General features: G+C 42.6%; 1 protein-coding gene across 3 annotated transcripts; it reads left to right on the forward strand.

Annotated features, from left to right (window-relative positions):
• The first annotated feature begins 422 nt into the window (after nucleotides 1–422).
• Nucleotides 423–23,228, forward strand: LOC140915919 (torsin-1A-interacting protein 1). Of its 3 annotated transcripts, XM_073356550.2 has the most exons (8): nucleotides 444–1,009; nucleotides 3,726–3,800; nucleotides 5,389–5,463; nucleotides 6,367–6,414; nucleotides 12,466–12,570; nucleotides 15,684–15,746; nucleotides 16,668–16,727; nucleotides 18,797–23,228. In XM_073356550.2, the coding sequence occupies exons 1-8, from the start codon at nucleotides 466–468 to the stop codon at nucleotides 19,597–19,599; spliced, it is 1,773 nt and encodes a 590-aa protein (XP_073212651.1). In that variant the 5' UTR covers nucleotides 444–465; the 3' UTR covers nucleotides 19,600–23,228. The 3 variants fall into 3 exon arrangements, with proteins under 3 accessions (XP_073212654.1, XP_073212652.1, XP_073212651.1); XM_073356551.2 differs by lacking the exon at nucleotides 3,726–3,800 and having other exon boundaries at nucleotides 431–1,009; XM_073356553.2 differs by lacking the exons at nucleotides 3,726–3,800; nucleotides 5,389–5,463; nucleotides 6,367–6,414 and having other exon boundaries at nucleotides 423–1,009.
• Nucleotides 23,229–24,556: the final 1,328 nt, after the last annotated feature.

Below are 24,556 nucleotides of genomic sequence, written 5' to 3' on the forward strand. Positions count from 1 at the left end.
GCAAAACTGAACTACAGCGTTATTAGGCCCTATTCCAGCGAATTCTTACATGCAGGAGTAACTTTATACACGTGTAGGTCCACTGACTTCAAGGGATTACTCATTGAGTGAGCTTTAGCGTGTGCGAAACAGCCACTCCAAGTTCAGGCAAGAAACCCAAGAAAAGAACTCTGGCCTCCCAGTTCTTTGCTGTAACTAGCAGCCCCTCTCATTGCCTTCTCGGGCGTGCTTGTGTGGGTGAAGCTTTCGCATTTCTCTCAACTGGGGCCATGCAGAGACCAATCGGTGTCACTGCCAGCCCCCGCCTCTGGGGGAAAGGGGACGGAGGGAGGACAGAGACGAGGGAGCGGGAGGGAAGGAAGGCTAGGAAAAAGGAGTAGAGGGGGAGGAAGAAGGAGCGGGGAGGGGATCGGCAGAGCCAGCTCTTGACTGTTGGGCAGGGCTGGTGCTGGAACCGCTTCTGGAATGGTGGGGGGCAGGTTGCTCCGCAGCTGGAGCCGGGATGGAGGAGAACCGGCGCTGAGAGCGCCAGGCCCGCCGGAGCGTTCGGCGGCGGGGCGGAGCTGCTGCTGCTGCGTCACGCCGCGTGACTTCCTCCCAATCAAGGGAGAGGCAGCTCCAGCAAAGCCCACCAAGAGAAACGCCCCTCAAAATGGCGCCCCTGCTGGAACGAGACACCCCATAAACTTCCGCCCCTCCACCAGGCCGGCAGGAAGTGAGGTTGTCGGACAAGCGACGCTTATCCCTAGCGGGCCGCAGTGCGGCGGCTTCAGCCCGAGGGGGAGCGCGACGGTGGGGCGTGTCCGGATGGAAACGCGGCCGGCGGAGGAGGCGTTCCCTGAGGACGAAGGTCGAAGAGCGAGGAAGGAGCGAGTGCCGAGAGGAGCCTATTACCTGCGCTCCAGGCAGTCGCTGCGCCCGGGAGCGGTGGAGATGCAGACACGGCAGAGAGCCGGGGCCAGGCAGCCGGGGCCGGAGACCAGGCGGCGGGACGCCGAGGCTTCGGAAAGTGAGTGACTGAGGAGCAGTTGCCGACCCGCGCCGTTGGGGCGCGCGGGCGCGCGTCGCGCTCCTGCTGCATCCTCTGGTTCAGGGCACGCTGGAGCGCGGTGAAGGGACGCGGGCGGGGGCCTCGGAGAGTTGTGGGATGCCTGGGGGGGGAGTGGTGTAATGGGGGGCGCGGGCATGACGCTGTAGCGGTGTGTGGGGAATGGGTAGGCCGTACCCCGTCTCTGCCTCACCCGGTCCCCATCGCCGGTCGGGCTCCGTGGAGCTAAGCCCGGGGGGTGGCAGGGTGCTGAGCTCTCATTGGGTTCAGTGAGAGTTGCCGTGCTCAGCATCTCGGTTGGGGATCGGCTGGGACCGTCCCCGTGGTGGGGGTCACGGTGCACCTCGTGTGGGTGCATGCTGGACCCACCACGTGCGGGGCTCCCCGGGGGCGAGGCACCGCTTTGCTGCAGCACGGCTGGGGCTGGGTTGGGTTTCGTTTCCTTTCTCCGTGCCCCGCGTCTCAGCTGCTCCCTGGGTCTGCCTGCTCAGTGTCGGGAGGGGACAGCTGAAACGCAGCAGACTTTACTTCTGTCATATGCAGCTAAACGGCTTCAAAGGGGCAGGTGAATTAGCAGCAGGAGATCTACACGCGTCCCTTAAAACGGTTCCCGCGATAAGGAAGTCTGGGCAGACCCAGGCGGGGAAGACGGGGCAACCTGGCTCCCTAGAGATCATTAATGTGACAGTGACATCTGGCCAGTAAACTAATCAGTTGGGCTCCAAGAAACAGGGTAGGGCCAACTGGCTTTTGAAAACAGAGTAACAGCTTTATTTTGGGTACAATTTAATTCCATTCTCTTACCTGCTTGCACATGTTTCTTTTATACAGTCAGTTTTTCCAGCAGGGTTGCCATTTTAAGGAGGGTAGAGTTTGCTGTTAAACTTCAGTGGCCTAAGCATCTGAGACAGGGAGGGAAGAGATGTGGTACAGAGGACATTCAGCTTGAGCATTGTACTGAGCGTTTTCCCACCAGTTTGTGTCTATGGTAAAAATCTCTAGGGAATCTACATGAGTTGTGCATTGTACTACATTCTTCTTAGTTGTCTCCCCACAACATAACTTTGTATCCAGCATCAGTTTTCTTTCAAAGGACCAGAAAGTCTGTATTGTATTTATTAAATAGTTGATGTGTTACCTTCTATACAACTTTAATGTATTTTTTTAAAGTGAATCCCCAAAAGACTGGAATGACTAAACTGAAGTTACTTGTACACCGTTAATTCAGGCCCCTGTAAATATTTATTACAATATGGTACTTAACTTTATGATTGCATACTCTATTTGTGGGCCCCTGCCTTGTTCATTGTGCAGGTTGTACTCTGCACTGTGAATGCCTAATTCTGCTACTCTGACTCATGTTGAGTAATATATGACTTAAGCATTGATCTTAGTGAGTAAGGGTAGCAGAATTGGACCCTGTGCAAAAAGTGTGTGACATTTATATTTAAATAGCTCACTGAAACAAGTGAAGTCAGGCTGTGTGTTATACAGTTGTTATGTCTGTTGATGCAACACTTGCTTCCTCAATGGAACTAAAACTTATTCAAATATTTTAAACTAAGTAACTTGTAGATATGAGCTTACTGTGTTATTTTGATCCTCTGCAATGAGTTCACTCTTGCCTTATTCCCTGTGCACTAGAGATCAAATTTTGCTCTGTTACTTCAGCGTAAATTTAAGACATGGAATTCAGCTTTACTTTGTAGCAGTGTTGACTGGTAAGAAGGTCTGCTTCATTTGCCATTTAGTAAATCTAAAGTGCGGTAAAACTTTTGGCTTCTACATAGTTCTAGATCTGTGTATGAGAGGGGGCTACTTTATAGCTGCTCTTCTGCAAAGTTGTTCACATCCCTTAACGCAATGAGAGAGGGGGGCATTTCACACCTCTCCGAATAGTTGTTTCAGGCTCTCTGCTGACTTTGTCAAGCTTTATTGCATCTGTTTCTCGTCAGCTCAGTTTGAATGTTCTCTGTGCAACCATAAGGGGTTGAGACTTCCTTATTTTGTTTTTGTTTTTAAGAGCCAGTTTAGTTTCTGGTAGGGATGTAAGTACCATTTACAAAGTTAACTGTTTAAACAGTTAAAATATTTTGTTTAAACGGTTAACTGATTAAAGAGCTGGCATGGCTGGGGCTGCTCCAACGGGGTAGCGCTGCCGTGACTGGGTTAACGGTTAAGGTTGGTTAGCAAGTAAGACTAGTTCTTACCAGTTAACTGGGTAACTTTTTACATCCTCAGTGTCTGGAATACAAGATGACAGCCACTAGGGTAAAGTACCAGGTCACAGATCTAGGGCGACCTGGCTTGATTTGACCCAGGCTGTCTTGAGTGGGTATCTTTATTTTTATATTTTTATTTTTACTTCCATGCCTATTACCTGCTGGGACCTATTTCCTTTCCTATTTTTAAACTCTTAAAATTAAGCAGGAAGGCTTAAGCTGAATTGTAAAACCTGTGTATTTAAATATTTGATGAATATTCTGTTATACACAACTTGTGTCTCTTATGTGATTATATGAGTGACTTTACTAGTTTAATCTCAGTGCGCTTATAAACTGAATAAAAATTTAATTTCCAGACTGATTCAGAGATTTTTATTTCTATAGATAGGTGCACACTAACTTACCTGTTTGTTTCTAAAATACTTGGTTTTTTTTCTATGAATGTTTTGAAGATGAAGCGTCCGCATATAGAACCAGAAGACAAAGGGCCAACAAAAATTACAACAGTCAGACACACTTGACAGAAGGTAACAGTGGGCTTTCTTTCCTTTCCTTTGTCAGTTAGAGGAAGTCTTCTCCTCCCAGATCTTATGAATTGCTAACAATAAATTAGTTCCTCAAAATATCTAGAATACCCAGTTTCAATAATTTACTTATCTGCAGAGAAATACTAGACTTCACTCTGTAGTATTATGTGTCTTCTTTCACATCCTTAAGGTAGGCACTAACTAGATTTTAAATTGCCATTACACAGTAAAGGCACTGTTGTATCCTTTCAAATACACCTTAACAGGATAATTACTGTGAAAAAGGTGGCCAAAGCCCTTTGCAAGGAAATTAGGAGTCTGTTTTTTGTATAGTCTCCATTAATTTAGGATTCATAAAAATAGAATATTACAAACAATTATTTATTATATTGAGGCCCCTTGGGTCTCAGCACATAATTTAGGTACATCAAAATCAAACATTTGTATGTAGGATTGTGCTAGGCCAAAGAAAACAGTATTTATTTGTTCATAAAGTGATGTATTCTTGAATAAAAGATTGGTTTCCTAATCCACTGGTGTTCAGTTATTCCATATGGTTAGGGATTAGAAGGATGGTATTACTAAACAATTTTTTTAGGACTTGTTACCTTGCTTTTATTGATCTCTGAGCCTCTTTGATTGCTTTAACCTCTCTCAGGATTGGGGTTTTGGGGGAGGGTTGGGTGAGGAACTTCACTTCCTCTTTAGCTCTTCGGTGACATATGGGGAAGTTTCGTGGAGCCTGATCATTGTGATCATTGATTCTTTAGGTTTGATCTAGGGCCAGATTTTGGGGCAGGATCAAACATTGCTTCATTTAGAGTGGTAATGAAGGACTTCAAAGCATGTACTGTCTCAGTCCCTGTCATAAAATCTAACACTGTCACTCATTCAGGAGTGAATTCTGCCTGTCTTGCACCTTAGGCAAGTGCAATTTTTGACCTTCAGATCCAGAGCACTGGCCAATACCACTTGAGCTAACTCAGTGACTGCTTGCGGTAGTAGATTGTAATCTTCTGTGTGGACCAGCTATTAGAGGGTGATGAGAGACTCACTTTGTCAGTGGGTTTTGCAGCTATTTGCCACATGACAGAGGAATGCTGAGACTTGAGGATCCTGGGATCAATTCCAGCCTCCCGGGGGGATGTTCTCTAGTGGTAATAGACCCTTCTGCCCCAGTCCCCTTATTTGTCTCTGTCTAGTTCTCACAATCCTGTCCCTGTCCCCGCATCCCCTTTGCTGCCCATATCCTGGATACACTAGCAGCTACTTGTCCTGCACAGACCCCACATACCTCAGGAAAATTGCCAAACTGGAGATGCGGGCTTAAGAAGTCCATGTTCTTGAAGAGATGGAGGGGAGGGTTCAAGTACTGGTGATGGAGGAGTGGCTGCTTTGGTGACTCCCTGATCTTATTTGCCATACCCAATAGTCTGATAAGAGTAAACACTCCAGCCAATCAGAAACTAGCATATTTACAGAGTGTTTTCTCTGGTTAGTGGAAGTGCATCAAACTGTTCTATAAACCCATCAGAACCCAGTTTTTAAAAAAGTTACGCTCTTAATGTATTCCTCTCCCTTGTTTTAGGGAGTGAAAGTGCAGTTGGCATAGCAGATGTATCGTCTTTACTTCGACCAAGAATAAGAGAGAGTCGACAGACAGGTAAATGTTTCTTTTAAACCTAAAGGATGGGTTTCCGCTAGTTGGGGTATAATGTTAGTGAAACATGCACAGGACTTGTGGGAGCATAGTTCAGTGATCACAGCAGGGAGTGGGAATTAGGGGGCCTCAGTTCTATTTCTGACTTTGCTGTTGACTTGCTGTATAATCTTGGGCAAATCACTTAATCTCTCTGCACCTTGCTTTTTTCTCTGTAAAATGGGGATGGTACTCTATCTCACAGGAGTTTGTGAGGACTAATGTATGTATGTGAAGCCTTTGAGATCATCAGATGGAAGGCGCTATACAAGCATATGTTTTACAGTGCATGAGTTGTAGTAATAGTTGGCTGGGATATTGCAACATATAGTAATTGAGTCAGATAACATTGTGTGATTTTTTTTTTTGTAAAAACACTGAGTACATGCTATGACCAATAGTATCTGTAGTTATGCAAGCTAAGAGAAGGGTAGTAAGATCTCATGTTTCAAGATATAAATTGACTCTCTCAGAAGGGTCGGGAAGGGATCCCACCCAGCTCATCCAATGTATAGCATTGCATTTCACAAAATGCATTGTTGGGATTTGGCAGTACCTTCTCCAAAGCATCAAGCATAGACCACTGCCAGATGTGGGTTACCAGACTTGATAGTCTAATGGTTAGGTGTAATTTGGCACATCCCTTTTTTTTTTTTTAAAAAAACAAAAATACAAAGGACATAACGAAGTTTAAATTTGCCAAACTCTGGAGTTTGAGAGGGGAGCTAGGTCTGTAAGAGTGCAGTCTTTGCAGCGTCCTGAGAAATGTATCTGTCACTGCATCAGATAACCACAGCACGAACATGACTGCTGCATTTCCTTCCTTTTTATTGTTGTTAATCGTTCTTGTGGTGTTTTGCCTTACAGAATATAAGCTCTCCAGTGCAAAAAGAGATTTCAAAAGGAATGAGTCAGGTTGGTTCAAGTGACTTTTTTTCCACTTTAAATATTCTGGTTTGCTTGCTATTATATGGTTGTCTCTCTGAAGTGAGCTGTAGCTCACGAAAGCTTATGGTCAAATAAATTGGTTAGTCTCTAAGGTGCCACAAGTCCTCCTTTTCTTTTTGTGAATACAGACTAACACGGCTGTTACTCCCTTTCTCAATCTGGGCATTACAGTCATAACAAGCTTCAGAGTGAGAGCACATACAGAACAGAACATTGCCACTGCAGCTTGGCTGCTGCTTGAGAAATGCCGAGAAGTTGAGTGTTCCAAGTAGAGACCTCTGACAACGTGCTATTAAGTGACTTTTTTTGTTTTCCTCCCCCGCTTCAATGCAGTAAGGCTGAGGTCTAACTGCATGACACTGGAAGCTGATTGGGTGGATTTTTATTTCGAAAGGATTTCAGTTTACTCAGAATTCCATTTGCTATGACACCGCCATGAATAGAACTGAAATTTAAAAAACAGTATCCCAATGCAAAAACTTTAAGTTGCATGTGGCACAGCTGCTGCAATGATGCTTACTACAGCGACCGGAGGGGTTCTCCCATTGCTGTAGTTAATCCACCTCCCCGAGAGACAGTAGTAATGTGGATGGAAAAAGTCTTCTCTAGACCTTGTGCTGCCTACAATGAGGGTTAGGTCAGCTTACCTATATCATTCAGGGATGTGGATTTTTCACACCCAGGAGTGATGTAGATGGGTCAACCTAACTTTTTAGTGTAGATCTGGCTACAGGTGTGTGTGTATTTTTTTAAGCTATATATTTAAAATTTATGTAAATGAACAAAGATTAAGAAGGTTATAAATGTCAGTGCTCTTGATTTTTTTTTTTTTTTTAAACCAAACCTTCTATTTTATAAGTGATTTTTACACTAAAGGCATGTTTTGGATGCTGAAAGTATTCGTTATTTGGCTTGTGCCTTGTGTTTACAGTTATCACGATAACCACACTCACTATTGTATATTGTGTCTTATACAGTGAATAATTTTGCAGATTGAATCACTTTGCATAGTGGATTTTGATACTGTAGGAATGGCTGAGCTCAGTACCAGTTTTAAAAACTGGATTCTGAAGAGTTTAAAGAACAGTCTTATATACTTTGGCTATCAGAAAATACTCTAAAACATTAGTTTCTGATTTGCTGGCATGTTACCTACTGTTGGATGTGTCAAATAAGATCAGTCACCAAAACAGGGATGTTCTGAAGACCCACCATGTAGGCAGGTGGTAGGCCCTGTCTAAAGCTGCTGATTACAGTAGTCTTGTGTTAGGTGTGGCTTGTTAACTTCTCCATTCCTAAAGGGAAGGTGGGAGTGATACTCTGGGCAGAAGGATCCTGGGACAGTAGGGGCCATAGGGAAGAACCTAGGAACAGCCAAGCCTGAGGAAAAGGCTCAGGCTGGAATTTGTTTCCCTTTTTGATAAAGCCAGACTCCAGGCAGGGTGAGAGTTTGCTGTTCTAAGAGCAGGTTAAAGATGCTACCTGCTTACATGATAACTTTTTCCTCCCCAGACAGGCAGTTTGCATTACTAGCTGGTGATATTAGGCAAGATTTATACCTCAGTATTTAGTTTCACGAGGGAAGTGAAATTGCAGATGTATGCATCTTCCTCTTTCCTGTGACTTTTGTTCCTGTAATACAGAGCTTATGAAAAAACCCTCTAGTTGACAAATAACTCTGCTTAATTCTGCAGATTTCTTTAAGGATGGGTTTGTGAAACAAAGGTTTGTTTCTTAAAAGGAACTTGACACTGTACCTTGTAAAAAGAAAACAAGCTGTGGCTTTCATAGACAGCCCTTTTCAGCTGTACTCTTTTGCTATTATTTCAGAGATTTGTTTGCATAATTTTATCCCCATCACAGCCCAGTTTCTCCAAGATGATAGACCACTGTTACCTGAGTTAAAGGAGACTCCCCATTAACCGTTATGTGTTATAGGGCCTAAGACATACAGATAAACATTTGAAAGTTGCTCTTTGAGAAACACAGGAATTCTCTCAGACTTCTGTCTGTAGTAAATTATTACAACCAGGTTAAAACTCTTTGGAACTGCAGAAGTCTGTAAGGGAATTAATAGCTATATTTTCGCTTCTAGTAGTAGTAGTGACTTAAATAACTCTTCTATTGAACAACATAGACATCTGATTTCATATTTGGAGATTTTATGTGCTGTAGCAGTGTATTTTAATCTTATGTGAAATAAAACTATTTCCCACTGTTTCATTATGTTCTTCTTACTGTTTGATAACTGGAGAGTATTTTTAAAACTGGACAAATAGATTTTAAATTTAGCCCAAAAATTGGCGTGAGCTGTTCCTAGAATAAGTATCACTTACTTTCTGTTCTCTTTGCTTCCATCTAAAGAGAGACCTGCATGTATGTTGTGTAAACTATTGGGAGTACATGAGTGTCTGGGTAGCCTAAGAATGTTAAAGATGAATTGACAAGTAGTTAAGGTCCCAAATGTAGGTTTTTTCATGAAAGAAAAGCTTTACAAATCGAAGGGCTTGTCTACACACTCTGTTATGGAAATAAGCTATACTGATATAAGCAGCTTTATACCCATATAACTGTGTCCACAGTGTGGCATTGCACCAATCCTAAAGATCAGGTTTTAAATGGATATAGGTAAGTTGGTACTTAAACTGTGTATAGACCAGCCCATGGCATAAAGAAGTGTCTTTGTGAAAACTTAAAAACACTTCAGCAAAAACAGTGTTATGCTTTTGGTGATGAAATATTCCCCAAGAGTGTTGGACATCTGGCACCCTCACAAAACCCAGATGCAATTGTGCTATTGCGTGAGAGCCCAGAAGTGAAACTAAGTAAAAGTGAAACTGACTAGTCTTGTTTTCTGATCAAGTTGAGTGTGGTACATGCACTCTGTGGGGGGGTGTTTCTTTTTCTTTTTAAAAAAATATTAAAGTAAGGGTTTGTCTTGAGTTCCTTGACTATTTGCTTTTCTGATAGCACATTGCAACAGTTTTGAAAACCCATCTTCCCTAGATTTGTGGGAAGGTCTTACACTCGATCCATGACCTTGATGTTCTAAAATCTTGAAAACTGGTGATGGAAAAAACTGATTATCCCATCTCCCAGGGTAGGACTGTTCCTACAGTATATTTTCCATTGCACTGTAGTTCTAGATGCTTTAAGTGATGTGGCAGCAGTTTATTAATTACTTATTGCGGTAGAACCTGAAAGATACGAACACCGGAGTTATGGACTGACCAGTCAACCAGACTCCATGTGAAACTGGAAGTAACCAATCAGGCAGCAGTAGAGACCCCCCTTCTCCTCCCAAAAAAGAAATACTGTGTTGTGCCTCTATTGCATCTTAAAGGTAGGCACGTCTTTGGCTTCCTGTCCCCATCCCACCCCATGCACGGGGCAGCCACTTACAGCTAGGAGGTGAAGATGCTGTGGCTGCCAGCCCAAGGCAGATGGAGACAACAGAGCAGGAGCAGTGCTGGGGTCTGCGCCGCTACTTCCCCGACCGGAAGGGGATGTGCTGTTTACTTACGTGCGCGCACACACTCAGCTGGGAGGGGGACAAGCTTGCAAATTTAGTCCGACCCAGGGAAAGAAGCTGCTTGCGAGGAAGTTGCTGGTGCTGAGGAGGGAGTTTAGCTGCTGCTGGAGCCTGTCCTGGAATGTCAGCTGCTGGAACTGGAGCCCGAACTGCACTTTGTTTGGAGTTACAAACATGTCAGAGTTATGGACAACCTCTGTTTCCAAGGTGTCCATAACTCTGAGCTTCTACTGTAATAATCGCCTTACAAATAGCCACACAATTTATGTTTTGTAAAAGTAATATTTTATTACTTCAAAAAGATAGTCAATTAATAGAACTAATTTACTTCTAACTTTTTTTATTTTGCACCGATACATTCATTTTGTAGATAGGAAACTCCTATTACATTTAAACAGGATGTTTAGAACCTGGATGTTTAGTTACTACAAAAATTTTCTCCACTTGCTCATTTTCTAGAGTAAATCCTAATCTATCAGACAAACCATTTAGAGTGAAGCATATAAATGCCTATTTAATAGGCAAACAGACTGCTATTGAATCATTGACTGACACTGTTGCCACAGAAGCAGTTTTTCAGTAGTTAAATCTCTTGGAATCCTAAAAATTCAATAAAAGTAAAGCCCTGTAGCAAGCCATGTCTGAGCTTTTATTGGTTTTTGAGAAGTTTGAAAGCTGTACATATTTCTTATATGCTATTAGGGCATAGGATAGCAGTCTTCCCTAAACTGGCCTTGGTGCCCACTGTAAGCATTATATAGGGGAGTTTTTAAGTATTAATTGCAAATATGGGTTTGGAAGAAGCCCCAGTACATTTTTAGAGGTGAATATTGAAAATTGAATGTGGGAAGGCAAAACTGAGATCTTGAGCACAGTTTGAGAGCAAATGACTATGAACAGCTTCTGTAGCTATCAGCCATGTAAAAATATCTGGCCTAATGGGTCTGTTGTGAATACAGTGGTAACTGTGGCTCACTTAAAGAGTAGAAAACTTTTGCTAATAGTTGCTATGCCCCTTTCTATGTAAGTTCTAAACTAATCCCCCTCCTTTGGCGGTGATGGGGATCTGTAACTACAGAAAAGTCTAGTGTAGCATAGATATTACTACTGCAGAAATCAGAGTTGTCTTGGGGGGGTCTCCAGTCATGGGCCATAGTAGCATCAAGAGGCTTCTTGCCTCTACCGGCACCATTTTCCCCTACTGTGTGTTGGTCCTTGACTTTTTACAACCTTGTGTTTCAATATGAGATTCCCACTTGTGGACTGAGATTTAAAAAAACAACAACACATTTATCAAAAGAAAATAATTTTGTATTTTTGGAAGGAATATTAAATTTTATGCTTCAGGGCTTAAGCCAATCTCTAACTACTAGAGATCAAGAAGAGACTGAATGTTGGGGTCACATTACTTCACATCTGCCAGTTGTGGGGTTCTTACCCTTACCTCTGAAGCATCTAGTGCTGGCCACTGTCAGAAACTTAATAATGGACTCGATGGACCTCTGATCTGATCCATGCTGGTGGTTCCTATCTAACTCTGTTCACTTAGAGCTCTCAGGTTTGTTTAGACTGTGGCTCCTGAATTGGAAAGCCCATGACTTCAGCAATACAATACCTTACAAAATAATATTGTATCTTTAATACAAACTTAGATTTAAATATAACTAGGGGGTGAGTGTGAAACTGTAATTATCTCATACATATGAGAAATTAGTCAACTAAGATTTGAAATGAAAAGGAGTAATATAAAAGAACTGTTTTAGATGGCAGGAACTGCAGAATAGGCAATGATATTTTTATGAAGGAATGCTGAGAGGACTGGTATTACATAAGGTGGGAAGGGGCTATTTCTTTAACAAAGACAAAGAAACCTCTTCACACCTGTATGTATTTTTGTAGTCTTGAGAGGCCAGTCTGAATTGGTCACCTTTCACCTTCGAGGTGCTGTACGGCTCTGCTCTTCCATTCACGACCTCTTCAGTGTTCTTGCCCCATGCTTTGTCAGCCCAGTGCATCTAGTCACTCTCTTGATTTCCTCTCACAGTTAGCTCTGTGCTATGTATCATGCCACACCCCTGTTGAACGCTTGAAATATCCCTCTGATATCCCTCTGTGCACCACATAGTGGTACCTCACTCTTTCAAATCCTCCTCCTAGCTTGATTCTCTTGGTTGGCCTGCCATCTTGCTGGACTTTGCTCCTCCAACTATTAACATTACCCAAGGGAGAACTGTAGTTCCCAAACAGTTACACAAGTTGGTAAAACAGCAACTAAACAAGATACGTGCATCCAGTAGTTTATCTTACAACCTTTCCTGTTGTAGCCTTCATTTTTTGATGTCCCATGGTTAGTGTAGGCCATAAACTTCTTGAGACAAGGACCTGTCCTTTTATTCTGTAAAATGTCATGCTGTAGCTATATATAATAGCTTTTGAGTTGTGTGGCAAGTGGTTCTTAATCTTTATATAACCTGTTGTCTTTACAGATGAGGAGGAGGAGGAAGATGAAGAGGATGCTGATGGCTACAGTGACAATGAATCTGAAAATGATGGGGAAAATTATAAGAAGACTGTCTCTCAACCTCCAAGAGGTAATGGAAGTGATGTTTTGCAGCCATCCCTCCTCCTGTCAAAGGGTTTGTCTCCAGTGATTATCAGTTCAGTTTTTAAACTTTGTGAACTTTGGGCCAGACAAAGTAAAACATAACAAGATATCATTACAGTACAGTCCTGTATATATGGCAGTACGCTTTTGTAGTTCAATGTAGCATTCTGAAAATTTGGGCAGAGAGAACCATTCTTTGATATATATATGCAATAATATTTGTACAGTTGAGACCAAGTGGGTGAGGTAACATCTTTTATTGGACCAAATTCTTGGTGTGAGAGAGTGAAGTTTTCAAGCTACATAGAGCTCTTCAGCTGTGGGAAAGGTACGAAGAGTGTCACAACTAAATGAAAGATTGAACAGAGTTTATGCTAACTACTTATGATATATTGTAAGGGAGCATTCAAGGTGAAGTGGCCTATTAACACCCCTGATGTCATAGGACTAAAAGGGGGTTAGTGGGTTACAGATTGTTGTAATAAGACATACATTAGTGTCTCTTTATTAAGACTGTGATCTTTAGTATCTAGCAAAGTTATGAATTTAAGCTCCCAGGCTTATCTTTTGAAAGTGTTGTGCAGATTTCCTTTAAGGATGAGGACTGATAGGTCAGATATAGAGTGATCGCTTTGTGAAAAGTGTTTGCCAACAGGTGATCTGGTGTTTGTCTTGTGTGAGTTCATTTGAGAGCTTAATGATTGGTTCTGCCACATAATTGTTGGAACATTTAGTGCACTAGATGAGTAGGACCCATGGCTCTTGAAGGGTGGTATGTGGGGTAAGGGTGGGGGGGCCTGCAGGGGGTGATGATGATGAGCATTGTATTACTGGAGATATGTCTATAAGTTTTGCATCTGTTGTTCTGGCTGGGTCTGGAGCCACTTTGAGTTGGTGTGCCCGGGTCTGTGGTGTCCTGGGTTCTGATGATGGACGTTTGCCATCTCTTGCTGGAGGCTGTCATCTTGCTGAAAAGTAACAAACGTGACACAACATAGAGCAAAGATTCGTTTTCTAGACTGCTTAAATCTTGTTTAAACATGAGAAATCTACTATAAGTCATTTTAGTTTAAATATAATAAAGTTGAAATTCTCCTAATTTTATTAAAGGAGCACTGTTAATTTGAAACCTAATCAGTTGAAAAAAGCTCCTTGACAATTTTTGTGGATTTTTTTTTTTGGTAATACTCACTACACTGTCTTAGGCCAAAATACTCAAAAGTTAAATCCTAGATTTAAGTGCACATATAGGGCCCCAGCCTGCAAACACTTAAGGTACGTGCTTGATGAGACTCATGTGAGTAACTTTACTCATGTGTGTGTTTCCAGGAGTGGGACTGTAGCCACTTAATTAGGTGGCCTTATTTTTTTTCCAGAAGAGCTGAATTACTGACACCTCCCAATGACTCCAGCAATGGAAAGTGACTATACCAAGTGCTATCAAATAAAGTGATGGAAGAGAATTTTTTCCTCTACTCTCTGTTATAGACATCTTAGATGTGACTTGTAACAGTACGAGAAGACTTTTTAGACAGAAATAGGTTTTTTAAAGTTGAGGGCCCCTTTAAGACATGATTTAAGATAAATTGATTTGCAGTTCCTACAACTGATACTAAAGCGTCTGAATAGATACACTGATGGAGGACTGGGTGATTGAGGACTGGTAATAGGGTATGGTTCAAATCCAGTTTGGTCAAAATTGAATCAACTTGCTATATGATTGCTTATGGGAGAAGACCTGGGGAGCGGCCAGGTGCACCAACCTGACAAAGCATGGAGATGAAATGGACTTGGGAGACGAGAGAGGAGGTGCATGCAAAAGCAGAGCTGTGCTGGCCTTCGTTCAGTTTCAAGGAGGTGGTGTATAACACCTACACAATCGATACGCTTTAGCACCCTTGCCCATAGGCATGACCCCTCAGTCTTCAGGTGTGTGGTGAGATGGCTGCCCTTTGTATTAAGTGGTTTTGGTTCCAAAAGGCATTCATCTGGTGGTACCTCTCATGAGAATTAATTTCACTTTAGTTACAGCATTCCATTTTCTGCTTAGAAATCCAGTGACTGAATACAAAGACTAGGATATAAAGGCAGCTAAGCATGTAGGTTGGGACAGGCTGCATGAGAAAGGAGTGACTGTTTTAAATCTCCCTTTGCATCCCAAATGCCAAGCTGCCCTTTGAGTAGCAGTTTGGAAGTACTATGTCCGTGATTGATTTGTCTCCAAATTGGTCAGTGTCTGTTAAATTTATGATCTCTGTTCATTTTATTGTGCTGACTTCTGTGATTTGAATGTAATCCTATTCTGAATTTCAAACAACAAGCAGCCACCAATGAGGACACTGCCCAATGTGACAGGCAAGTGTGGCTGCAGCTGAGCAAACACTGTGTTGAAGTATTAGACATGATACAAAGCATTCGTGTCCCGTATGTTCACTTCTGAGTTTTCCTTCTCATAAACCTCTGATCGGGGTCAATTGTTTTAGGTTATCTCCTGGGATTCTGGGGTACCTTTCCATTAGCCATTCATCTTCCTTGCTCAGATTCTGCCTGCGTGTTTCTGCTAGCATCCTCTACGCGCGCGCTCTCTCTCTCTCTCTGTCCCCCCCCCCCCCCATCTGTCACTATGCATCTATATATGAGATCTTTCATCTTTGAGACAATTGCTGTGATTACACAGGACTTATTTGACTCAAGGAACCATAAATGTAGGTGGTTTTGTACCATGTGAGTAAACATAACATGTACCCTTACTGAAACCATAACAACTGATAACTGTACGGTGTGCACATTCATACATGTTGATGGAATGCAGTTGACACTGTTCTTTTCAGGAGTAATTTTTTATTATCTTTTACCTTCTCATATTTTTTTACATGAATACTCCAAAGCCTCACTTTCATATAAAAGCTTGCATTTTGAGTTATAAAGCACTATTCTGGTCCAGTTTTCTGATGATGTTATGCAGCAGGTTGGTGGGCAGAAGTAACTTTGAGGCCTGAGATTGTGCTTGACAAAACTACTTTTCTGTTTCTTCAGTCTAATACAGTCAAAGTATTGCTTTTAAAATATGCATATGTTTCTTCTGTTACTATGTTCCAGATACCCCAACAGTTGTACAAAAACAACCAGTGTTTAACCAGAAGATGACATTCAGGAGATCAAGTATGTGGATAAAACTGCCTCTCGTTTACCTATGTATAGATTGATTGTGATTTTCTTTTGGTGGTTCAGCGTTTGAGGAGTTTGTTAGCTCTCCATAAGCATGTTTGGTTATTCGTGCTTTTGTGAAAAAGGGGACCTGGGAATAGTGTGGATGGGAAACTGAAGCTGGTCTGCCAGTTGAAAGAGATCAGTTTGCTGGCCTGAAACAGTTGTGAACATGCCACTGTATTTGTCTCTGGGAACTGGGCAGGGCTGGCTTTGAACTCTTTTTGATGCAAACCTGAAATGAAATCCTTTCCAAGTGATTATTTGTTACAGTAGCAGCTAAGGACTGCTGAGTTCATAGTCCCTTTCTCACTTCTGTTAGTGAGACAATGCTGGCTAAGCAGTGCTGTCAATGAGGTAAGGTTGTTTAACTTTTCTGCCTGTTTTACTGTAGAATCATCTACAAAAAGCAGAAGCTAGATCAGGGATCGGCAACCTTTGGCATGCAGCCCATTAGGGAAATCCGCTGGCAGGCTGGGATGGTTTGTTTACCTGCAGTGTCCGCAGGTTTGGCCGATCGCAGATCCGACTGGCTGTAGTTCTCTGTTCCAGCCCAATGGGGGCTGTGGGAAGTGGCGTGGGCTGAGATATGTGCTGGCCGCTGCTTCCTGCAGCCACCATTGGCCTGGAACGGTGAACCGCAGCCAGTAGGAGCTGTGATCCTCCAAACCTGCAGATGTTGTAGGTAAACAAATTGTCCTGGCCTGTCAGTGGATTTCCCTGATGGGCTGCGTGCCAACAGTTGCCAATCCCTGAGCAAGACTGAATTTAGAGCTAAAATCAGTTTTCATGTTTCTCATCCCTTCCATTGATAACTGGATAAATGGATCAGGATTCTGTCATCTTAACTCCCCTTCCCTCCCATCACTCCAACAGGTGAAGCTGAATCTCAAGTTCAACCCAATACGCTGAAGCATTCGCAGCCTGCAGCCAAAAGTAAGATTCCTGCTTTCAGATCTGTTTAATGCAGGGGTGAGCGAACTTTTTTGGCTTGAGGGCCACATCAGGGTTGTGAAACTGGATGGAGGGCCAGGTAGGGAAGGCTGTGCCTCCTCAAAAAGGCTGGCACCCACTCCCTATGTGTCCCTGCCCCTCTCAGAACCCCGACCCACCCAACCCTCCCCACTCCTTGACTCCTGAAAGCCCCTGTCCCCTGACTGCCCTGACCCCTATCCACACCCCTGACAGGTCCCCTGGGACTCCCAGGCCTATCCAACCACCCCTCCAGAACCTCTGTCCCATCCAACCACTCTGTACCATGACTCCTCTTCCCCCACCCCATCCACCCACCATACTGCTCAGAGCAGCAGGAGCTCGCCGCCCAGCCGGAGCCAGCCACGCCACCTGGCAGGAGCGACAGGCCAGAGCGCTGGCGGCGTGGCGAGCTGAGGCTATGGGGGAGGGGGACAGTAGGGAAGGGGCCAGGGGCTAACCTCCCCGGCCGGGAGCTCAAGGGCTGGCCAGGACGGTCCCGCAGGCCATAGTTTGCCCATCTCTGGTTTAATGTATGTATAGCATTTAACCATTTTTGTGCCCATCCTTGTATTCAAGCTCCTTTAACTTGGTGCTGTATAGTGGGTCCTACTAGAACAGACCTGCATTACAGATCCTGCTTATCAGGAGACATATTTTCAGCACTGAGGGAAAGATGACTCGAGGCTTCTTGTCTAATTTCTCAGATTTCCACCTGGTCTGCCCACTACTCCTTTAATAGACTCTGGCATCTACATGAGATTAAATTTGGGGCATGCATAGTGATAGTAGTTCTGTGTTCCATTGTTTGTTTTTTATTAAATTAGATGCTTCAAATTCAATTGTAGTAATCTACAGAAAACTTTTGTCATCCTGTTTTCTGAAGTATTTAGGATCCAAGAAATGCATCTCCTTGCTATGGGTCTGATCCTGCTTCCAAAGAAATCAATGGGAGGTTTATTAGTGACTTCTTTGGAAACAGGATCAGATCCTATAGGACAGGAGGGGGAGGATAAGATTTTTAAAAACATGCTATAAGCTTTTTTCATGTTGACAATAACCCTGGTTAATAGTTCAGTCACTTTGTTAAATTAACAACATTTAAAAAACAAACTTGTAACCCATCTTCAAATGTCTGATTGCATGCATTTCAATGGTAAGATGCAGTTTCCTGTGTCCTCGTCATCCTCTGCTTTTACTTCTTGTTCTCTGAATGAACAGATGAGGCCATTTAACTTCTGGGTTCTTATGCACTGGCGCAGTGACTTTTTGTATTGGTGATCCCTTTCTCAGAGCGTGAAAGCTTCTGAGTGTGACACCCCCCCCCTTACAAAATTAAAAACATTTTTTTTAATATTAACACCATTCTAAAGTGATATTTGTATGTTTAATATCACTTTTCACAGCAGACTTGGTAGCTAGCTGGGAGGCATGTACTCACAACCCCCACATAATAACCTTGTGACTCCTAGTGTGAGAACCCCAGCACTAGCACAATGCAGTAATGTTTGAGTTACAAACAGTGATGAAGAATGTTCATTTTGTCTAAAAATTCCATTGAGATTGGTTTCTGTGGCTTTACTTTTTTTCCTTTCTGTTGCCTTCAGATTTTGTAGAAGATTATTCTTACAAAACTTAAATGTTGGGCCAGGTTTGACCTGCCTCTTTAAGATACGTTTTAATGTGTTTTTTAATTATATCTAATCGAAGACTAAATTATGGTTAGAATATGAGTGAGCAAAATTTTCAAAAATGCTTACGTCCCATTTTCAAACTGTGCCTTGTGTGTTTAAGTTGTTTAGGTGCTTTTGAAAAATGTACCCGATGTCTTGCATTATCCTGCAGTTTTTCCTCTAAGGAAGTTAAGTCCTTCTTTCTCACTCCAGGGTGTCTCCATTACCTTGTGGTGTTCAGTTGTTTATGGGATCGGAAAATGGGTCTTTTGAAATGTCACTATTCACTCATCCATACTAATTGATTCCCCATTGAATGATGAAAGCATTTGCTTATTTTTAACATTCTCTTTTGTGCAGAGCCTGTTGGACAGTCAAGTGCAGGATGTTTTAGGATGTGCATTTTGGTATTAGCAGTAGCTTCCATTACTGTTATATGGCATGTTTGGAAGAATCAATCCTCCAAGACTTTGCCGAGGGAAGAAATCAAAGTTGCGCAAGCATTTGCGACCCAGATAAAGAAACTTAAGAATGTCTATCCAAATCAGGATCCAAGACTGTGGGAGAGAATCCAAATGTTCCTTATAAAACGACTCAATACCACCCATCCTCACTCACAGCCTGCCATCTTACTGCTCACAGCTGCTCAAGAAGCTGAAAAATCTCTGAAGTGCTTAAGTAACCAGATTGCTGAAGCTTATTCCTCCTCCCTGAGTGCTGCCACAATCAAGATTGATGGGGCTGCAAAAGCCATGCTGGATAGCAACGATGTCAAGCTGGAAGTAGATCATGAGCTAAGCTCTGGGTTCAAGGAAGGTAAAAAAGCAGCTGTGGTGCATCGATTTGAGTCTCTGCCTGCAGGCTCCACTTTGATCTTCTACAAGTACTGTGACCATGAAAATGCAGCATTTAAGGATGTAACTCTTCTGCTAACTGTCCTTCTGGATGAAGAGTCCCTGGAAAAGAACCTCAGTCTGCTGGATGTTGAGGAGAGAGTGCGGGATTTTCTCTGGGCCAAATTCACCAGTTCAGACACTCCCAGCTCCTATAATCACATGGACACAGATAAGCTGAGTGGACTGTGGAGCCGCATATCCCACCTGGTCCTGCCTGTTTGGCCTGAAAATGCTCTCCCTAAGGAGGGCTGCTTACAGATGACTTAAATCTGAGACCTGGAAGGATAGGAAACCAGTGTTGTGGTGCCCGGGCAGTGCAGAACTTAACTGCTGAGCAGAGGCAGCACACGGTGTTCTCTCTGCAGAGCAAGGACGGGGAGGGTGATTGCATTTAAAGGAACTGGAGTTCTCACTAGACAACTGAAGAGCGTACATATGGAGCACAGCTCTTAGGTTGCGCTTTCCTCAGTAACTTACTGGGCCTAGTGCTCTGTAGGTAAAAATGTCCTGCCCCATTGTAGAGCCATCCCTCTGTATGCAAAGCTGTTCTTGTGTGCAGTAGACAAGCATCTCTCTGCTGAAACTTTTTCCAGCAGTAAGTAGTACTGCCATTGGGTATGGCAAGATAATGGGATCTAGCAGATTCCACAGTCTCCTCTGCCTACTTCCAATCTACCAGAATAACGTTCCCCTCTATTCTCGGAGGCTTAATTTTATTAATTGGAGGTGGGGCTACATGCATTCCAACCATCGGCTTTCTTTCTCCAGCTGACCATGGCCTTGGGTATAAGTTGTCTCTTCATGTTTCCTAGACTGGCTGAATTGAATAGATGATGATGATCTGGTTCAGGAGAGACTTCTCAAAGCTGTTTTTGTTCTGTTTAGATGAGCCTTCCTCCCCTCCCTCCAGTTTTGGAGGCTGGGATTAATGAGGTGCAAGTGATTGCTCTGGGCATTAACACATCAGTTAACAAAATAACCCCTTAGTGCATCTGCTCCCCAGAGCACCCAGGAATCCTTTGTTCTGCATCAAGTTTTAAGACTTACAAATCTCAAGGAGGAAATGTTAAATGCTGTTCCAGTGTGTGCTAAAAAGGCCTCATCAAACCCTTCTCAAAGGCCTAAGATGTGTACATTCTGAACAGATTATTTTGGCAAGATCCAAAGGTTTTATTTGAAAAGAGTATTTTTACATCGAGAGGATTTGTTTATTACTGTTGTAAGCCTTGTCCCAAATGACTCCCCATTTGTCTGCATAAAACCTGCTGCTTCCTATGTAAATTTTAAGAAAAACAGACTTGATATGCATGCATTGACCATATTTTGAGTGCCTCATGCCAAAAATCCCTAAAATTTACCACCGATTAAAAATCATATATGTATTTCTATTCCCACAGAAGAATGGTCATTCTTTCATGCCTCTCTGCTGCCTAGTATCTCATCTTGGGTGTCTCTTGTTCCAGATCCATTCAGCTTTCTTGGATTTGAAGGAGACACTGCTCAAATTTAAGATACATTTTCTTACAATAGCTGCCAGATTGATGGCACTCTAATACATCCATTACTCAAACTTCCCTTTGTCTTGCTATAAAAGTCCTTAAAAAGGACTTATCTGTAGGGGGTGAAAGGGCAGCTAAGTCCCCATGCTGAGACTACCAGAAAAGACTCTGGTTTGCGATGTGAAATGGGCTGGATTAATGACTGGTGCAAGAGAACTCCATAGACTTAGAGCTGTGACCACTTACGCTAGTGGTGGATTTGGCCCTTCTTTGAGAGCTGGAAACTGATGACTAATTTGTTTTGTGTAGAGGTATTTATACAGCAGAGAGACATGGAAGTGTTGCCATTTTGTGTGTGTAAGAACAGCTCATGAAGAAAAGTTTTAAATGTTATAAACACTTCATTGGACAAGTGGTTTTTTAAAAGTGTATATTACTATATTAGTTGGAAATGACCAATGATGATTTGTAAATAATTTAAAGAAACTATTTTAGTAACCATTAGAAATAAATTTACCTATTTGTTTTATAACCTGTTCTAAGACTGCTGATAGAATTTTAAGATGTGGTCAACTTTTTTTTACAGGCCAGCATTTTCAAATGTAGTTACCTCTGAAAATCAGTCCACTTTGATTTAGGTACTTGAATGTAGACTTAGGTGCCTAATTTTGGGCACCTAAACTTGACAACTTTGGCCAAGTTCCTTGAATTATACGTAAGTCCTTATCTACAGAGACACCCCCCTACTACCATCTGAGCTGTTACATAAAATTCATGAAAATAATCTTTGGCTAGCTGAGAGAAAGCTGCATCACATTCATGTAGATTGGGAATGTAGCTGAGAACTTCCTCTTAACTGGTGTTCTTGCATTTCTTGTCAGCTGTCCTTTTCACCTCACCCAGACAGTTTGCATTCAGGCTGAAAACAAGAAGTTGTTACCTGCTTTTAATTGAGAAGGCATCTATAATTGCAGGGTTTTTTTTTCAATATTGGGGGAAGAATGATGCAGTGTCTACTCTGCCACCTTGCAGACTACACTTCAGTTTCCAGTCTTTTTAGTAATTGGTATGATGGAAGTAATTCACAAGTGATTTCTTACCTGTCTCAGAATTTCCACGGAGGCCCAAGAGCTAGAAAACAGAATAATGCCTGGCATTTATAGGGCATTTCACTGGAGGATATCAACATGCTTTACAAGCATTAATTCAGTAAACTTCACTCCACCAAGCAATTATACTTTTTTCTTCTTTATTTTATGTACGTTTGATGCTTGTGAAGTATCAGTGACAGCTCTGGAGGTGGAGGTTCTCTGTTGTATCACAGAACAGTTACAGCACAGACCTCAGAAGTTCAGGTTTCTCTACACTGTTCCAAGGTGCCCCAACCATGGACTGGAGAAAACACCCTTAGCTAGTGTAGTCTCCATGACCACCCTTGTCCTCTGTGAGACTGCATCTAGGAGACTAATGAGACTGTTGGACCAGGAATGCTAGTCCTCACAGGCCACTGAACAGCTGTTGGAATAATCCCATGGTCACAACCAGTACAGAGCAGGCTTCAGTTTGTGACTTGGAGATGAAAAGCTCCATGTTCCTCTACCAATAATTACTTGAGCCACCCAGTTCCCTCAGAAGGGAGCTGATTCTGAAGGGCTGAGTGTTTAGAAGAGCAATTTTTTTCTGTCTCTGAAAGGGTAAAATGAGAACTTTAGTACATGCCCCCCCCTTTGTTTTACTCACTGAAGATGTAATGGAATATCAGATATTCTTTGGCTAGCTGGCATAAAGCAGCAGCATGTTACATGTATGTAAAATGGAATATAGTTCCAGATGTAGATTGCGGCACTTATCTCAGGGTGGGGAAATAAATGTAAAAGAGAAAATAAAAAACCTGGCCCACATTTGACTGTTTATATACCACCTCATCAGTCCAGTGAAGTGAGGGCTGTATACATCCTTCACATGGTGGCTGCTGGCCATCGTCCTCTTCAGGCTTCCCTTTCCATTACAATGTCACTCCTGCCACTGAAAGTCTTTTCCAACCACTCCACAGCATTTTGGCTTCTAGAGCAACTGCCTCACTGGAGGGTGAAGCTGAGTTGGATCTAGCTGTCACAGACCAGTAAACCCAACCCATGGAAATGAGTTAGTGTCCTTGCAGCAGCTAGAGCAAGGAAAAGTTTGTAATTCACCTTGTGGCTGATAGAAGATAAAGTGCTACTTTGTGTTCTGCAGGCATATGCTGGAGTAGTGTGTTTTTTAAGCTTTGGTTGGAGATGCTGGGTGGAGGTTGAGACATCTTTAGTATTTGTAAGTGCAAATGAAGGAGAGCTGAACCAATTAAAGAAGCATAAAGTGCTGTATAAATACTGGTTACAGAGTAGCAGCCGTGTTAGTCTGTATTCGCAAAAAGAAAAGGAGTACTTGTGGCACCTTAGAGACTAACCAATTTATTTGAGCATAAGCTTTCGTGAGCTACAGCTCACTTCATCGGATGCATTCAGTGGATGAAGTGAGCTGTAGCTCACGAAAGCTTATGCTCAAATTTGTTAGTCTCTAAGGTGCCACAAGTACTCCTTTTCTTTTTGTATAAATACTGTGGCTATTAGCAGCCAGGGTCCAGTGGAGTCAGTTAGGAGGAATACGAGTCAGTTATCAGGGCAAAAACTCTGAAAGAGAGGAACCGTAGTCTAGAGTACACTTAGAGGGAACATAGTTACATATGTTACAGACAAATAATCAGGGCAATTGATTTGTGTTTAATAGTGACGAAACCCCCCACACCAAAGAGTACAGTACACACAGTAAGAAGCTGCAAACTCAAACATAGACTGAACACATACCCAATGATAGAACTGAAGATTGATGGTTTTCCATGTCTAAAGTGCAGTATTACAGATAAAAATACTAGGAAAGGAAAATTGTAGCATTATGAGAACAAGAAGCATGGGCAAGTCAGTGCATGGTGCCTAAAGGTGAAATGCATGTAATACTGGCCGTACATAGTAAATTGTTCAGGATAGCGCATCCAACTAGAGACTCCAACCCATCTCCCTGTTTGTTGCTCTCTCCACCATTTCATCCAGTCTGGTTAGCTACCACTTCCAGTTACTCATCCCTGAACTTCTTGACCTGGGACCTTGTCTGAGTTCCTTTCCTCGGTAGGGACAGTTCAAACCATTCCTCTCACTCTGGGAAGATGACTGGAACTATATGGTGACAGTGATGGATCCTGCCCTCCTGATCCTGTGGACAACCTGATCCTGATCCTCCTTGCAGTGGAGGTCCTGTCCTCCCAGCAGGGGGCTCTGCAGCAGTTCCTGCTTGTCCCACCTGTGAGCCCTGAGTTTGAGAATACAGCTCTCCCCTTCAGTGGTTTATGACATCACAAGCACTTAAAACAATGCACAACCAATCAATACGTTTTGTCTTTCACATTCTGCTCTGAGTTGTCAGTGATGTTCTCTGCTGCTACAATGGGCAAAGAAGAATTTTGGCAGGTTAGTGTAAAAGGCTGACTTTTTTTCCACATTTTTTTTCCTACAAATAAAAATGTGTATATCCGGGAATATGGAATCCTTACTTTGTAACTTTCTGTGTGTTGACAAGCAGGTACTGGGTAGAATCTCAATTTGGTACACAAGTGCAGATGTGCATACATGTTGAGATATATAGGTAAATGTTATAATTAGTAAATACACTGCTTTTTATATGTTGTTGTTGTA

Source organism: Lepidochelys kempii, chromosome 8, assembly GCF_965140285.1.
Source record: "Lepidochelys kempii isolate rLepKem1 chromosome 8, rLepKem1.hap1, whole genome shotgun sequence".
Lineage (NCBI taxonomy): Eukaryota > Metazoa > Chordata > Testudines > Cheloniidae > Lepidochelys > Lepidochelys kempii.

Coding starts and splice junctions, on each gene's coding strand:
- LOC140915919 (XM_073356550.2), top strand. CDS start 466: ATGGTGGGGGGCAGGTTGCTCCGCAGCTGGAGCCGGGATGGAGGAGAA. Junction 1,010..3,725: donor GGACGCCGAGGCTTCGGAAA/GTGAGTGACTGA, acceptor AATGTTTTGAAG/ATGAAGCGTCCGCATATAGA. Junction 15,747..16,667: donor GATGACATTCAGGAGATCAA/GTATGTGGATAA, acceptor TCACTCCAACAG/GTGAAGCTGAATCTCAAGTT.